The following is a 16,579-nucleotide window of genomic DNA, read 5'->3' as shown; positions in this document are numbered from 1 at the left end:
AACCCATCACATTTTATTAATTCACCTAGTGATCTTGTCAAAAACCAACTTTTGGAAAATGTCACATCTCTACAACAACATTTAGATAATTTAAACCGAAACCAATCTCAACCTAACATTTCATCATATCCATTTGCAGTCCATTATCATACACCATCCTTAAGATTCCAATACCCACCCACAATGAGACACCTCATTTTGACAAGTATAATAGAAAATGAGACCCCAATAGTCATGTGTCAACTTTTATGACACTTTGCAATGATTTGGTCTTTGAGGACACTCTTCTTGCCCAAAAAATTTCCATTTCATTGAAGGACACTACCTTGGATTGGTTTTTCTCTTTAACTAGTAACTCATTTTATTCTTTCCTTTGTAACTTGTCAATCAGTTTCTCCAACACTTCATGCTAACATTGGACCTCAAGTATCCTCAACTAATTTGGTTCATTGCAAGAAAAGGGTGAAGGATAAAGTGACCAATTTTATAGGTAATTATCAAGCCCTTTTCTCTTTAATGTCTTATCCCCTTACAAATGCTAGTGAGCAATGATTTTTCATTGGGAACTCGTAGCCTCGCTTTTTTTGAGAAGATAATATTGATGAAATATCCTTTGCTAACACATTTGTGCATAACTCTTTTATTAACAATTATTAGTTAGTCAGTATGAGGTCTCTTCCTCAATGATTCCTATTGGACAATTTGAAGTCGTTTTCCAATAATTCAAGAGACAAAACAAGAATTTCATCAAAATTAATCGTTATTCTAATCATATTGAAACTCAGGTCATGGTCACAACATCTTTTGTTACAACTCCCTCTCCTAGAAGACTCCAAACTTGACATTTTTCACATCTTTTTGAATCTCTCCATTCCATCATTCTACAATTCCTAAATAATAACCTTATCCAACTTCTCCCTATCCATCCTATAGATACTTCAAAGATTTTACCTGCTTCCTTTAATGTTCAAGCCTTTTGTCAATATAAGTGTGCTCCTAGACATGATACTGAGAAATGTATGCATCTTAGGAATGAAATTCAAGACTTCATTGATTCTTATGTCTTTGAGGTGGCTAGTGTCAATGACAAAGGGAATAAATTAATATCCCCTCTTAACCAAATTTTTAAAAGCTTTACCAATCATTTTCCACTTCATTTAGCTAACCTTGTACATCCTTTCATAGAAGTGTATTTTGATCCTAAACCCCAAGATGAGAAAATTATTAACATGGTCAAAGTGATAAATGTACATCCTTGCTAGCTAAACCTAAACCTAATGTTACCTTTACCCACATTGATTCTCCCATGAATGCACTTAATGCACCTTTGTGAATTGCCACCATAATTAATGATAAACCCCCACGGGAAGTACTCATTGATCCTACTTGCATGGTTAATGTTGTTACCAAATAATTCCTCTATATGCATGGATTACACCACGACACATATGACCAATCAAAAGTACTGGTTAGGACGCATGATGGTTCAACCTATCATACCCTTGGTTCCATAATCCTTTGCATCTAGGTAGGACCCAAAAACCTGGATGTATCCTTTTTCCATAATTCCTTCCTCAAATCAATTTCATCTGAAGTTGGGTCACCCTTAGCTCACTTCCATGGGAGAGGTCCCTTTGATAACCCATAAGTTTTTTAAATTTCTAGTTTAAGACAAGGTGTTTTTTGTTCCCCATAGTGGATTTAAACCCTTGTCTCACTAGGGAGATTTATCACTTGATTACCTTTGGCCTTGTCTAGTTGAACCCCCTAAGACTCATCAAGACGTCTTATTATCATCCTACCAAAAGTTCAAAGTTAGTAAGATTTCCCAAGTATCTGTCTCTGGTTCCTTAGGTTCCATTCTAACTGCTAGCAATGAGGATCCTTCATCTTTTATGTGTTTCTACACCAATATTTCCTCTCGTCCCATAAGAAGTGAATGCATCATAACTCAAAGACAAAATCATTCCTCATCCTCGAATGTCTAGTGTTTATGTTGTGGTTCCACCTCCACCATCCTGCACAGGACCATAAGGGAAATGCTTGACACAACCTAAACCTCCTCCTTGCACTTTGAATATTTCTTTTGTTCCTGCCACTCTATCAAAATCTAGAGCAAATCAACATGTTGTAAAATGATCCCTCTTCCCATTGTTTCTCAACTTTTGGTTAGTTCTTTTTTTCCTCCTATTCTAGAAACAAAGAAAGAAAATGAGTCGACATTGGCTGACACCCTAGTTTCTCCTTCATAAGCTCCCTACTATACTAGATGAAATTGTAATGTGAAAGAACATAGGAGACTATGTTAAGTTGTGGCTTATCAGCTTGTTGAAGTGAATAAACCTTCTCCAAATAATCCTTCTCCTATGTAGTTGGATCATGTATCTCAATCATCCTTCCATTCCCCAACCCTTGATCCTTCCTCTCCTAAGCTCGAGCCTTACCTATCCCAACCTAGCCAAAGAATTTAAGTTCTCGCTTGTGTAAATATACAAATACATACATATTGTACATTGTTTATGACATTATAGTTTTTTTGTAGAAATATACACATAAGATATGTTAATATGCAAATTTTATGCTCCCATCATAAAAACTAATGTAATATAATATGGTATTTTTTCATTAGGATTATTGATTTCTGGAGGAGCTTCTTTATTTTTACTATTGCTAATGTTTGGTAATTGTATAACTTTGGTCAACATTATGGTTAGGAGTCAAAATGGGGAGAGAACCTATAGAAGGTAGAGAGTAAAAGTGGCACAAGGAGTGAGGTTTGATTCTATAAAATTTAAAAATGGAGATGCCCCTATAACCCAAAAAATAATATATTGTTAAAGTGTAGTCCCTAAAAGCATGACCCAAATTATAGATGTAGACGACAAACATTTTCTCATTAGGACCACTTCAAAGAAGTGGCGAATGTCTCCTAATAACTTGAGTATGTGGTTGCTAGGTCTTACCAACACTAAATAAAAGGGGGCATGCACCATTTTCATAAATGCTTGGAGGAGGCAAAAGTTATACAATAGTACAAGAACATGGTTAATATTAGCCATAAAATTGAAGTAGTTCAATTAAAATATTGTATGACTCAAATTATTAGTCTAGGTTGAATCCCTCCACAAGTGGGATGCCTATCAAGTTGTGTTGGGAAATCTTTTAAAAGAGGCATACTAATTTGACTATTAGAACTATAGAGGGTATGCAAAACAATATAACATAAATGCTAAGGATATGCATAGTTGCATCAATATACAATAACTTGTTGTTACATCCCACTTGTGCCCTAAGTATTTTGATGATGTTTATATACACTAATACTTGTTGCTTTATATTGTTGAATAGTGATTCACAATGCACATGTTAATGATTTGGTTTTAATAATTTTGACATGAGTTAATTTTTATCAATGTATGCAAATGTTAGCCTTATGATAAGATTTCAGACTAACTACATGATTTTTGACCTAGTGGATGCAGGAAAGTTGTCATCCTCTAAGAAGGGAGGGAAAGTATCATCAAGAACGTGAGGTAATAGAAGAAGGACCTAATGCCATATGGAATCCTAATTTGTAAGTTTTAGAATTGTTGAGATGAGTAGGGTTTGATACCTTCAGTTCAGTGTCTATCTAGGTAAACCCTAAGGCCAGTCCAGTAGTTAAGGTTATTAATCTTTGTCATGAATTATGTTATTCTTTTAAAACAAAATATAATCTAAAACAATCAAACAAATGATTATGATCCTTTGATTTAAATTCTAATGATTCTTTTGACATAAATAATACATATATGATTATGTGTGAATGCTATGAAAATATAATTTTACATGCTATGTGTGCATTTCTAGTCAAATAGTAAGCATACATATATATGTACCTATATAAGCAAAGACTAATTTTTTTGTCACACTTAAACATGTATGTATAGCCTACCTTGACACAACTTGAGTGGACTATGCCATAGCTGAGTGGGCTTGTATTATATTATCATCGCAAAATTTTGGAATAAGTTCAAAAGGCAAAATAATGGCAAATAATGATTTTGCATTCTATTCAAACGTATCTTTTACCACTGACTTCACGCAATGAGGGAATGAAATTATAGTATTTTGAAATGAAATTCGATTCTAAAGAATCAAAGTTAGCTTGAAATAACCTTAAATACAGATAACAGTTTCATTTTATTAAAATGAAGAGAGAAATTGAAATCCGTAGATATATTACAGAGAAGAGTATTCTTTTGAAAACACACGGTAATTCATCTCTCCCTTGATGAAAGTAATACAAGAATTTAGCCATTATGGCATAGACAGTAAGTTACTATCAGACTAGTGAAATGTATTTATATATCTGGAAACTTATCAAAGTTAAAGGGTATGCATTATCTCACTGTCCTTATAGGAATAACATTGTGGTAAATTATGATGAGAAATTTTGATCATCCATCTCGAAAAGGACATTATGACTTTTAGAGAAAGCCACAAATAGAGACAAAATATACTACTGTAGAATGAAAAACTCAAAAACCTGAAATGTTACCATTGAATGCTAAGGCTCATGGTAGAAAACAAAACAACAATGAAAGGTTAAATCAATATACAACTCAACCACAAATACGAGTTAATAATGGCCAATTATTGGCTACATATCATTTACAAAGAGTATTGAGACTGCTATAGAATTATAAATACCTTAACTACTACAAATTAAAGAGTTTTTAAATATGATAAGGAATATGTTGTGTAAAAAAATAAGGAATGGATAATTCAACATTACCATTAAACGAAGTATTTCATTCCTATGAGCCTGAGTGAGGAGGATGCTAGCTCATGAGCACAAGCATGAATTCAACATATAAATAATCCAAAGTAATTGTCAAATGAAAGGTTAATCTATAAGGGTGATTATCACTACGATCTTGTTGACCATTATGTTTAACTTGAGTATAAGTATCTAAGTAAGCTCAATAAGCCTCCAAAGAGTTAGTATGCAGTTAGCATAATAGACAAACATGATGGCTTGGAAACCTTCATTGCTTTAAAGACTTGCTGATTAGGGCGATGAACAAAGACTACACGCATTGACATGTTGCAAAATTATAAAATCTTTGGCCAAGATGATGCCACAAAATGTAAGCATCGGTCAATTCCTTTTTTCCAAATATGAAACCCAGTCAAAGGTCATACTAGTTATGAGTAGTCTATGGTGTGTGATCGACTAGGGGTTGCGTAGGGTCATACATTGGTCTCAAATGGATTTAGATCCAACGTCTATTACTTCCTTTCAAAGGGTCAGACCCTTCCAGTTGGAAGTTTCACACGGGACTAGTAAGTCTGTGGTTGGGCGGAAAAATGCCTCGATGATATTTCCCTCTTCCAACATTGTAAAGATTACCTAAAGTTTAGGATGACATCCAAAAATTGTAAACACTAAACCTCTCTTAAGTTTCTATTCATGTTTTGTTCTATGTTATGATTATGCAAATCTATTATGAGAGAATGTTATATACTCTTCCAAGTTTAATTTCTTTCTTGTATTTCAAAAAAAAAAAACCTAGATGCTCAAGTTCCTAAATTTCATTTTCAAATGTTGCAAATTTTATAGATGCTAGTTTTATGCTTGTTACACTTGCACAAAATATACAATAAACATAAATCTAGATCTAAAATAATTTATAACGATGATGGGATTAGAGTACAAGATAATAGAAAATATGACGTGTGCAATTGTGTTCTAAATGTGTTTGTCATATAATCTATAATTGTAGGGAATTGATAACAATACTAGCATGTGTTAGTACAATGGAACATGTAGTATCCTTAATTTTTATCTTTTAAGTTGAAAGGACACATAAGAACTATATTTACAATTGTAAACTAGGGGCATCTATAGTAGTCAAGAATATGCACAAATGACTAAGTATTTGTTCAAGTATCTGGTTGCAATATTTTGTTGTATCTATCCTAGGAGAGTATCACCACATAATATGAATCTTCTCATTTTATTTGGACATGGAAACCATATTGCATTTAAGAAAATTAATAAAGGCATAGAGGTATTGACCTACTCACCCTCTTAACACATATTAACCACAAGCTATAATCCCTATATGTGTGTATACTCTTCATTCAAGAGTCACTTCAAACAATGAAGGATAACATGGATGGAAAGCCATCCAAAAATTAATATTGGAAGGGACGAGTTAGAAACTCATGTGAGACATGATTTCAAATAAGCATTAGTGCCTTTTGATATTATTGGTTGCTTTCAAAGAATGAGAATTTGGCCACTAAATTGCATTGATTTTCACAAGGACATAAGGCCATGTAAGACCTTTAAAGTTTAAGATAGAGGGAAGATGAAGGAAGGATTATCACAACATAATAAATTTTAGGGTTGGTTATATATAAAGATGATTAAGTACAATAATTATAGGAAACAATATTATATCGATACATAAATGTAATCAATGAGCTAAATAACTAATGCACATAATTGTTAGGTATTGGAATGCAAAATTAAGAAATTAAAACTAACTACAATGAAGGTGTAGGTAGTCAAATACTTGCATATCATGTAAGTGAACTGGTTGAAGCTATAGATAGTGGTAAATGACTTAGTTTTCCTACAAAAACTAGCTAATTAGATTGGTTGAAAGAAGATAATTCAAATTTAGAGGTGTATATATATATATTTTTAAAGTTCATGTGAATCTTTCCATGCCATCACTACCAAACATGATCCAATGGAGGCTGTACACTATTTTACAAAAAATATATTGATGTAAAAATTGTGTCCATCTTTCATTACTTCAAAATGTAACCTTGAATATGTGTCATGTCAAGAGTGTGAGTTATTGATGAATGCATAACTATCAATTTCTCAAGATTCCAATTCCAATGATACATTTGAGGCAACCTAAAGGTTAGGAAAAGGTTTTTTGATTGAGTAGGTAATCCCAAAATTTGACATTAATGCCTACATACAAATGTTGAATGACTAGGAGGAACAAAAAATATAAATAGAAAATTGAAAGAGATAAAAAAGGAGTAGATGAGAAAGAGGAAAGCATAATGGAAATAAAACTAAGAAGGAATACATAAATTGAAAATTTGAGATATAGATAAAACAATAGAAATTGGTAGAGGAAAAGTGTAAGCTATGAAGAGAGGAGTTTCTATAGAAGAAAAAAAGATTGATAGATCATGCACAAAAAGAGAGATATTTAAGTTAAGAAAATGTATCCTTTATTGCTACAACATCCCATTTTGAAGGATACGTTTAACATATTGAGCCATGCATTTGTAACTTTAACAAACCTATAAGCTAAATTGTTGGCAACACAACTGAGTTCTCAAATGAACAAGAAAATTAGGCATTACTTGTAGAAATTGCTATCTCTCTAAGAGGTGTTACAAATAAAGCAATCTATATAAGTTCAAGTGGAAATGCTTATGTTTCTAGCCAACTTTTTCTCACTATAGAAGAGGAACAACCAATTCTATTCCCTACGTTTATGAAAAATTGAAGAATGCATCTCATGATATATGATACAAATTTTGTTCATAGTTGTAGAGAATAATACTAGATCATACTGCAATAGTAATATTCAATTACGTGTAACAATCTTTATATAGTAATCAAAAGGAGTTAAAACCTATTTTTATGTTTTATAATAGTGTTTTCTAGTATTAGCATACATATATAAAATCAAATTCAATTGTTTCAAGTATAAGAAATTATGAAAGTATAGTCAAATTCCCTTTTTTTTTCTTAATTTGTTCTTTGATATCCAGTAATGTTTATTTTGCATAAAATATTGTATTTAAGAAAATAAAGACAAACAACTATGCAAAATAAAACTACTATCTAGTAGATCATAGACAAAATAAAGTCCCGTCAAACTTTAATTGCTCTGATTGCTTCATTTCTCCAATGTTGTAGAAACTAGTCATCATTTTCCCATACTTTGCAAACACAAATCATATAATTCAAGCAATAAAAATATTGAGCAAAATATCCCAATAATATAATCATGATAAAAAAAACAAAACAAAAAAACCATAACTACATGGTATATTTTCACCTTTACTTTAAATTCAAACTTATAAGAGCAAACGTACAAGTATATATGCATTTAGAGCTCAATGTAAAAAACAACATAGCTATAAAAACTCATATACAACTACATAGAGAAATGATTTGTGTAGTAATGAATATAGAGTAAAATATCTTAATAATGGTACTACATTAAAAATCACAGTTTCATTATAGGTTTATAGATTTGGTGGTCTATGTGATACACTTGTGTTAAGAAGCAAAATTAAAACTTCAATTTGTAATTATATATTTGTAATAATAAACACTTTTAATAATATTTTCATCTTTATATTTATACAAATACATACTCTTGGTCAAAAATCTTATAAATAAAATCTATAAATAGCTAAAGTATAAATTATAGAGTTTTTAGTTTTTCGCATTATACAATATATAAATAGGTGAGAAACTAATAAATTTTATAATGTCATCCACAAACTACCTATGTAGAATAGTATAGAAATACGAAGGTTATGCATTTGATATGACTTAAATACATATTTGTACATATTAATATATGGTTGTATAAATATGCATATACATACTTTTATATTAATGTTTACTCATATAGATGGCTATGTATACATATAAAGATTTGCAATATGACAATACAAAGAAACCTATTAATAAAAATAAACATTAAACAACAAATTATCATAATAAAACAATAGAAATAAAACTCTCAACTATATGTGATTAAAAAAATCACAAGAGAAAACAATAATTATTTATTTACACATAAATACTTTGGAGTTATATTATAAGATAAAGGAGAGATTATTTCAATATAAAAAATTCTAAGATTTGTAGGAGTTATGTGTATTTATATTATGTATACATACTTACACATATACCTATATACATGTGTACATATGTATATATATTTATATGCATGCACTCACGCGCACACACACGTGTGTGTATGTGTATGTGTATGTGTATGTGTATGCGTATGTATCTATGTGTATATATGTATATGTATATATGTGTGTGTGTGTGTGTGTGTGTGTGTGTGTGTGTGTGTGTGTGTGTGTGTGTGTGTGTGTGTGTGTGTGTGTGTGTGTGTGTGTGTGTATACAATAACTTTCAATTATATATGATTGCGAAACTCAAAAAAATGTTGAAATAATATTTCTTACAAATAAATCTTTTAGAGTTGCATTATAACAAATTCCCATAAAAAAATACTTTGTTAAGGGAAATACTACACATACATGTTAAAAGTTAGGTTTAGGGTTAACTAAGTATTATCTAATGACATGGTTGTACAAAATAAGCGAATCTCGAATAAAACATGAAATATAACTGGAAAATTTTGTATAGAGAAATATCTTGCCAATTTTATAAACCTTTGTTAAGAAAACCAAATATGAATTTGGAAGCCCATAAAGGAAAATATTACTTTGTTATCTAGAAGCCTTGCTATTTGAGATTAGGTTATTTTGCTATCATTGATGGCACATGAGTGGATTTTTCCTTGTCAATGATCATAGAGGAATGACAATGTTTGTGTTTTGCATCCTCAACACTTGTGAATGAGTATGTTTCTACATGTCAATACTTGTAATCAAATGGAGAGGGTTCAACCACAAATCCCATCATGAAAAATAGTAGAGCATTAAGAGATGGTGTCACATATATGGTAAAAGTTGGGTTTAAGGTTAACCTAGTAATACGTAATAGTACAATGGTGCAAAGTTAGTAGATTTCGAATAATTTAAAACATGACATAAAATTGTATATAACATGGAATTATAATTGTCTAATGTGACACTACAAACTTATATTGCAACATTGAAAATATATTTTGTCAATGTCATAAACATGAATATTGATATTTCAACATAAGTAGATTTATAATATGTTATTAGGTGAATTGTTAAAGTTTATTGGTGACTGGGACATAAAGATATTGAAACTGGATATAAATAAACTTGATTAGCCCTTTCAAATGACTGTATAAAAACTTCTATATCAACTGCTAATCTCCACAAAAAACTAACATTCATACTATTTCCAAAATGATCAAAACACAACAGATTTGAGGACATGGGTCCTCTGCATTAATGCCTCACAAGAGACTTTGACGATGGGAAAAGATGTTATGTTAAATTAAATGAATTGGAAAAGGACACCAGCGTGGTGGGATTGTGGCATGCCAATCAGCATGAAACAACCTTATCCACGCTGGTCAGTGGCAAGGTACCTAGCCAAAAGCTAATCCATCAATGGCACGCTAAAGCAAGATGAGTTCTTGGAAAATTTAAATGACAGTGTATAGTAGTGCAGATCAACAACGAGGATAAGTGTAAGTGGATTAAGAAGAATTCCGAGAAAAAGATGGAGTATAGTATGAGTTTGAATCGATCGGCAATAGCCGCACCAATCCCATCCTCTAGTTGGTCGTCGCCCATTGCATCTGCAATGGCTTTGCCAAGGTACCTCTCTTCTTCATCCATTTTATTTGTTTTAAATTAGTGTAGATTCTCATTAGTTTTGGGATGTGCAAATAAAACTCAAAACAGTTATCAGAATTTGCCCTCGACAGGATCACATCCATTATCAAAGTGTATAAGCATTTTTGCTGCAGAATAGCTCTATCATGGTCTTCGTTTTTTCAGTGTGGTCTGTGCAGAAATTTGCGTATCCCCAAAATTTAAAAATTCTTGCGGCTGTATCAAACATGGAAAATTATAGAATGTGGGTATGCTGACAATTCCATCTATATCAATCTAATATACATCTGGCTTATTGTTTTTCTAAGAACATGCTTCCTGGACACACCATTAAAGTAATTGTTACAATGATTATGTTTTGTGCTATATTTAAGAACAGGCCTCCAGGACAGACCTTTAGGCAATGGTTACATTGAAAAAACATAGATCACAAACCAATCAGGTTTGTTCCATCCATAATGCACTCACCTCCGTGGTTATAAATTGCGGTTATCTGTTTACTGAAGACAACTGGGGTTTCAGATTACTTCAAGGTTGTTAAGATGCTATACAAGCACTTTTTCATAACAATTCGAAATATCTTGAAATTGATACTTAATTTACTTTGGTGCTACATTGAGTTATGTTGGGTTGAACTTTTTGCAACAAATTTCAATGTGGCATTAACAATGCTGGAAACTAATATTAATCTAGTCAAATACACTGCCCTTATGAAATGTAACATCTGTAGAATATCCACCTCAATTATAAAGGTAGAAGGTAATCATTTATGGCATTAGTGGATTATGTGGAAGGTTTTCAAAAAATAAATATGAACTTTCAGAAAAGTGGGGACATACACATAAGACCCAGACAAAAAGTGCAAGGGTCCTTGCAATCATAAAATTGTAATGTCCCCTTTTGGGAGGACCCTGATTTCGTTACCTGCAAATAGTATTAACTCTTGAAATAGATGTTAGAATCATTAACGATTTACAAATCATGACAATATTCAAAACATAGTACTGTTCACATTCAATTCATACATTATAACAACAGTAATAATGAGATCATCATAGTATGGACAATATTTGGTCCAATCTGTAATAACACCATCTCCCGAGTCAATCACAGTGAGCTTGTAGGGAGGATTGTAGGTAACAATATTGAGGTTGATCCTCCCCAATATTGCCCCAGAGCCAAGAAGGGGGCCTAACCCCACCTTGCTGCCCTTGGAGCGCATCATGAAGGGTTTGTTAGGAGCTGGGAAGGGGGCCTAATCCTGCCTTGCTGCTCCAGTGAGTTGGGAAGGGTGCCTAACCCCACCATGCTGCCCTCGGAGTGCATCTTGAAGGGTTTGTCAGGAGCTGGGAAGGGGGGCCTGTTGTGATGTTTTCACACATCGCCCCATTGCAAATGGGGACCCCCTACTTTTTAGGTCCTCTTGGTCCTTTGGTTTTGGTTCGTTGGGTCTTTTTGCTGCAGTCTCTTCAGTCTCATCGGTTTGAAAGTGTTTTGGGTGAATTTGATCAAGTCTGCAAGTCGTTTGAATAAATTTGGCTAAGTTTGGAGTTCGTTTGGTTTATTTTAGGGTTTTGCCCTTCAGACTTGGATTTGAGGCCTTTCCTTTAGGGTTTTGGAAAAACTAAACGTTGCATTGAAATCAGGACCCTTCAAGGAAGCTACCAGTGAAATTTGAGTGAATTTTGAGCACTTACTATTGTTAGTAAGTTTCATTGTGTCCCAGATTGGTCTAATTTTGCCAAAAATCAAACTTACTATTTTTAGTAAGTGTCATACTGCCTTGGTTTGCCCTAATTTTGACTTTTTGAAGTACTTACTATTTTTGGTAAGTCTATTTTTGGCAGGTTCTTCGCAGGTAGGGGTCTGGACACTAAAGATTGAGTATTCTTGAACATTTGTCCATATCCAGAAACTATGAAAAAGCAGGCAGTTGATCGAAAAATGATTGTCTGAATTCATTCCAGAAGTGGAGAAGCATTGAAAAATCTTCTAAGTCTGGTAGAGAAATGAACTTCAATCCAAGATGGCATCCCAAGTCTGGAAAAGGGCAAAATTGGCTATGTTTGGCAAAATCCAAGAGAATCCTTACCTTGGCTGTGAATGGCTTTCAAAAGTAGGTGGGTGCCAGATTGGGGTCATGGAGGATTTTTCCTCCACCCCCAAAATTCCATGACTAGGTAGTTTTGGCGCTCATGTCAAGGATTGGGCGCTAGATTGGGGTCATGGAGGAATTTTCCTCCATGACCAAATTTCCTTCTCCATGTCCTTTTAACGCCCAAGCATCAAGGGGAGTGCTAGAACTAGTTGGTGGAGGAATTTTCCTCCACACCACATTTTCCTACACTATATGGATTGAGTGCCCAGGTCAGGCAGTCAGGCGCCAAACTGAGGGTAAGGAGGAATTTTCCTCCTTGACCAATTTTCCTTCATCATATGGTTTCAACGCCCAAATCAGAGGAAGAATGCTAGAATGGGATCATTCGGGAAAAGCAACTGAAAATGAATTTCCTCCAAGGCATGGAATTGTAAATGTTTGTTCAACTTACAATTCAATATGCAAGATGTATTCTAATTTTATTCTTTATATATCTATGTATTTTATCTCAATTATAATTCTGACTATCTTCTTTGTTTGGTAGGTAAGAGGAGTATTTATTGATTTCGATATCCTCTTTCTCAAATGCCAAATGATATATATATATATATATGAGAGGGGAGGATCAAGCAGTGCCTTGACCGGTCATGTCTTATGGACATGACCGATCAAGACACTACTTGATCGCACCCTTTGGTATATAATATCAACCGGTGTTAAACATATGTGTCAGCCTGATATTAATCGGAGTTCACGTAACATATAACATATTTACCAACCCGATATTAATCGGGAATCACGTAACATATTAACATATTAACCGATATGCCAATCGGTATTAATGATGGCGTTTGGCATTGCAAATTAACCGAAGTGAATCGGTGTCTATGTTAACCTACACCGATCACTAACTAAGGGTTATATTCATTAACCGGTGCATTACTATGCCACCCGATAGCAATATAATAATCTCTTGTTGAGAACACATTCGATATAGATCAGGATAGATGGTTAATTAGATAACTATCGTTGATTACCAATATGCCATGATATGATTATCGATATTGATATACATGAGGAATAATCATCAAATAAAATAGCTTGAAGTTTTTCTTAATGGTTTAATCGATAGGATAAATGATTGAATGAGAGACTTCATTTATCTCTCATTCAATCATTTATCTTACCATAGCTACCATGCATTAACAGGAATTAGCATCCAACATCAAGGAAGGAGAGCTAGAATGGGGTTGTGGAGGAATTTTCCTCCACACCCAAAATTCCTACACTACATGCAATTGTTGAAATCAATAGCTAAGATTGGATTATTAATTAAATAATAATTAAAACATATTGTAACAACCAAATCAATTACAATCATGTAACTTTTAATAAAATCTTTGGTCCCACTTAAGCGCATGAGCTAAGGATATCGTGCTGAGGTTAAATGCAACGTGTGGATCTATTCATGTAACTTGCAATGAAATTCAAACTTATTGCATTTTGGCGCCAAAGTGGTTATAGCTGACAAAGGCAAATAAATTACTTGTACCCCCTATATAATCAATGCATTGTAATCCATTTTAGCAGACAACACAAGCATTTCATTTGCAATCAGCGATCTGATCTGCAAGCGATTCCAAGGCATAGCGAATTCCTTCAAGGCTCAGCAAATTATGTTCTAAGTATAGCAAAATCCTTTGGTGGACAGCGAACTACATTCTAGCTGAGCGAATTCATCCTAAGGAGCCGATTATCTTCAGATTGAAAGCAAGGCAAACTCTGATCAGAATTCAAGATTCAGATAAGTCAAATTATTCATGCCCTAGGTGGGCGAATTTGTACTTGGTTATCATTTGACATTAATATAATCTGATTTGAATCTTGTTGCTGGGTTTTTCCTCCAAGAGGGAGGTTTTCCCAGGGTATATGTGTGTCGTGTTAATTTTGTGTTATGTTCTGATTTCTGTTCTTTAATTATTAATCTGATTGCTAAAATTAACATGGTATCAGAGCTTTAGGTTCATTCTAAGTAATCAGATTAACAGTAAGCTTTCACCTTTAGTTTGTTGTTTTATTTTCAAGATGGTGACAGGTCTGAAAGTAGAGGACAGACTTGATGGGGCTCTTAATTTTACCTCTTGGAAGGTTCATGTTCTCCTTGCCCTTGAGGAGATTGATCTGCTGCAGTTTGTAGAAGATAAGGATCTGCCTGAGCCCTCAGATCTAGAAGAGTTAAAGCAGTTCAAGAAGAATGCTCTTAAGGCCAAGAAGTTCCTAATTGATTTCGTAAAGGATCATCTTGTCCCAATCATCTCCAAGCTACCTTCAGCCAGGGAGATGTTCAAACATCAGCAACATCAGCAACATCAGCTGGGCACTTACCCTAAGGCAGCAACTACTTCAAGTCAAGATGACTAAGGGAGATTCAATAATGTCTTTCTTCATGAAAATTTCAGAATTGAAGGATCAACTCAGTTCCATTGGAAATGAAGTTGTGGACAAGGATATTGTCATGATTGCACTAAATGGACTTCCTGATTCCTGGGATCCATTCATTCAAAGCATAAGCGGAAGATTTGAATTTCCCACATTTGATCGCCTTCGGTCTGATTACATTCAAGAAGAATCATGCTTAGCTGCAAGAGGAATGCTCAAGGGCACTCATGGAGGTGACCATCACATGCTTGCATCTCAATGTGTCAAAAGGAAGGGTGGTCATTGGAAGAAGAACAACTTCAAAAGAAATAGAGATTTCAAACCTCCTGCTGTTCACGATTCAAGGAAGAAGCCAAGGGATCTTTCACGTATCCGTTGTTTCAGATGTGATAAGTTTGGACACTATGCTAAAGAATGTCAGAATCTGCCCAAGCAAGGAGACGCGAACCTGAATGAAGTTGCAGATTCGAAGGACAACGAAGACTTCCTCTTCATTTTTGCCTTATCCAACAATGTGCCAATTGACAACAACACTTGGTTGATAGACAGTGGTGCATCCAGGCATATCACGGGATACCGGGAGCACCTCTCAGACTTAATGGAGAAAGAGTCCAACCTTCATGTGGTAATTGGTGATGATGCTTGGTATTCGGTAAGAGGTTTTGGCAATACTTATTTAAATTTAAAATTTGGTATCTCCTTGCATCTTAGTGATATTTTATTTGTTCGTGGAATTAAAAGAAATTTAATCTCCATATCTGCCCTAGAAGATAAAGGTTATCAAGTAGCATTTTCTGAGGGTAGAGTACTTGCATGGCCTAAGAAATCTAGTTTTAAATCTGCTCGTGTTATTGGAAATAGATATGATAGTTTGTATAAGCTTTCAGTTCACCATGTTCAAGCACTCATTCATGAGGCTCCCGAATCTAGCGAGCTATGGCACAGAAGGCTTGGTCACCTTCACTTCTAGGCACTTCCCTCACTTGAAAAGATGGTTAAAGGTATGCCTAAACTTAGTCATTTTCATGATGATACTTGCAAAGGTTGTGCATTAGGTAAGAACTCTAAAAGTCCATTCCATAAAAGTGAAAGTAGAGTCAAGGAAAAATTAGCACTTGTTCATTCTGACTTGTGTGGACCTATGTCAGTTCCTTCTCCCAGTGGATTTCTATACTATGTTACATTTATAGATGATTTATCTAGAAAGACTTGGATTTACTTTCTAAGATCTAAAAAATCTGATGAAGTACTAAGTAGGTTCAAAGAATTTAAGGCTCTAGTTGAAAATATATTTGGTAAAAGGATTGAAGTGTTAAGATCTGATAATGGAGGTGAATACACCTCAAGTAGTTTTCATGACTTTTGTGTAGAGACAAGAATTAAAAGGGAGTTCTGCGTTCCCTACAATCCTCAGCAAAATGGTGTGGCTGAAAGGAAGAATAGAGCCATTGTTGAAGCAGCTAAAGCTATGATTCATGATCAGGG

General features: G+C 33.8%; 1 protein-coding gene across 1 annotated transcript in view; it reads left to right on the top strand.

Moving 5' to 3' along the window:
* The first annotated feature begins 10,175 nt into the window (after positions 1–10,175).
* The window catches only part of LOC131060999 (chloroplastic lipocalin), a 60,238-nt gene continuing 53,834 nt past the window's right edge, over positions 10,176–16,579 (top strand). Inside the window, exon 1 of the mRNA XM_057994496.2 lies at positions 10,176–10,539. Coding sequence (XP_057850479.1) covers positions 10,442–10,539 — 98 coding nt within the window. The 5' untranslated portion in view covers positions 10,176–10,441. The remainder of the gene's footprint in view (positions 10,540–16,579) is intronic.

The sequence above is a fragment of the Cryptomeria japonica genome, chromosome 9, assembly GCF_030272615.1.
Source record: "Cryptomeria japonica chromosome 9, Sugi_1.0, whole genome shotgun sequence".
In the NCBI taxonomy this organism is placed as follows: Eukaryota; Viridiplantae; Streptophyta; class Pinopsida; order Cupressales; family Cupressaceae; genus Cryptomeria; species Cryptomeria japonica.
Note: the sequence above shows the minus strand (reverse complement) of the source record. Positions and strands in the feature narration are given on the sequence as shown.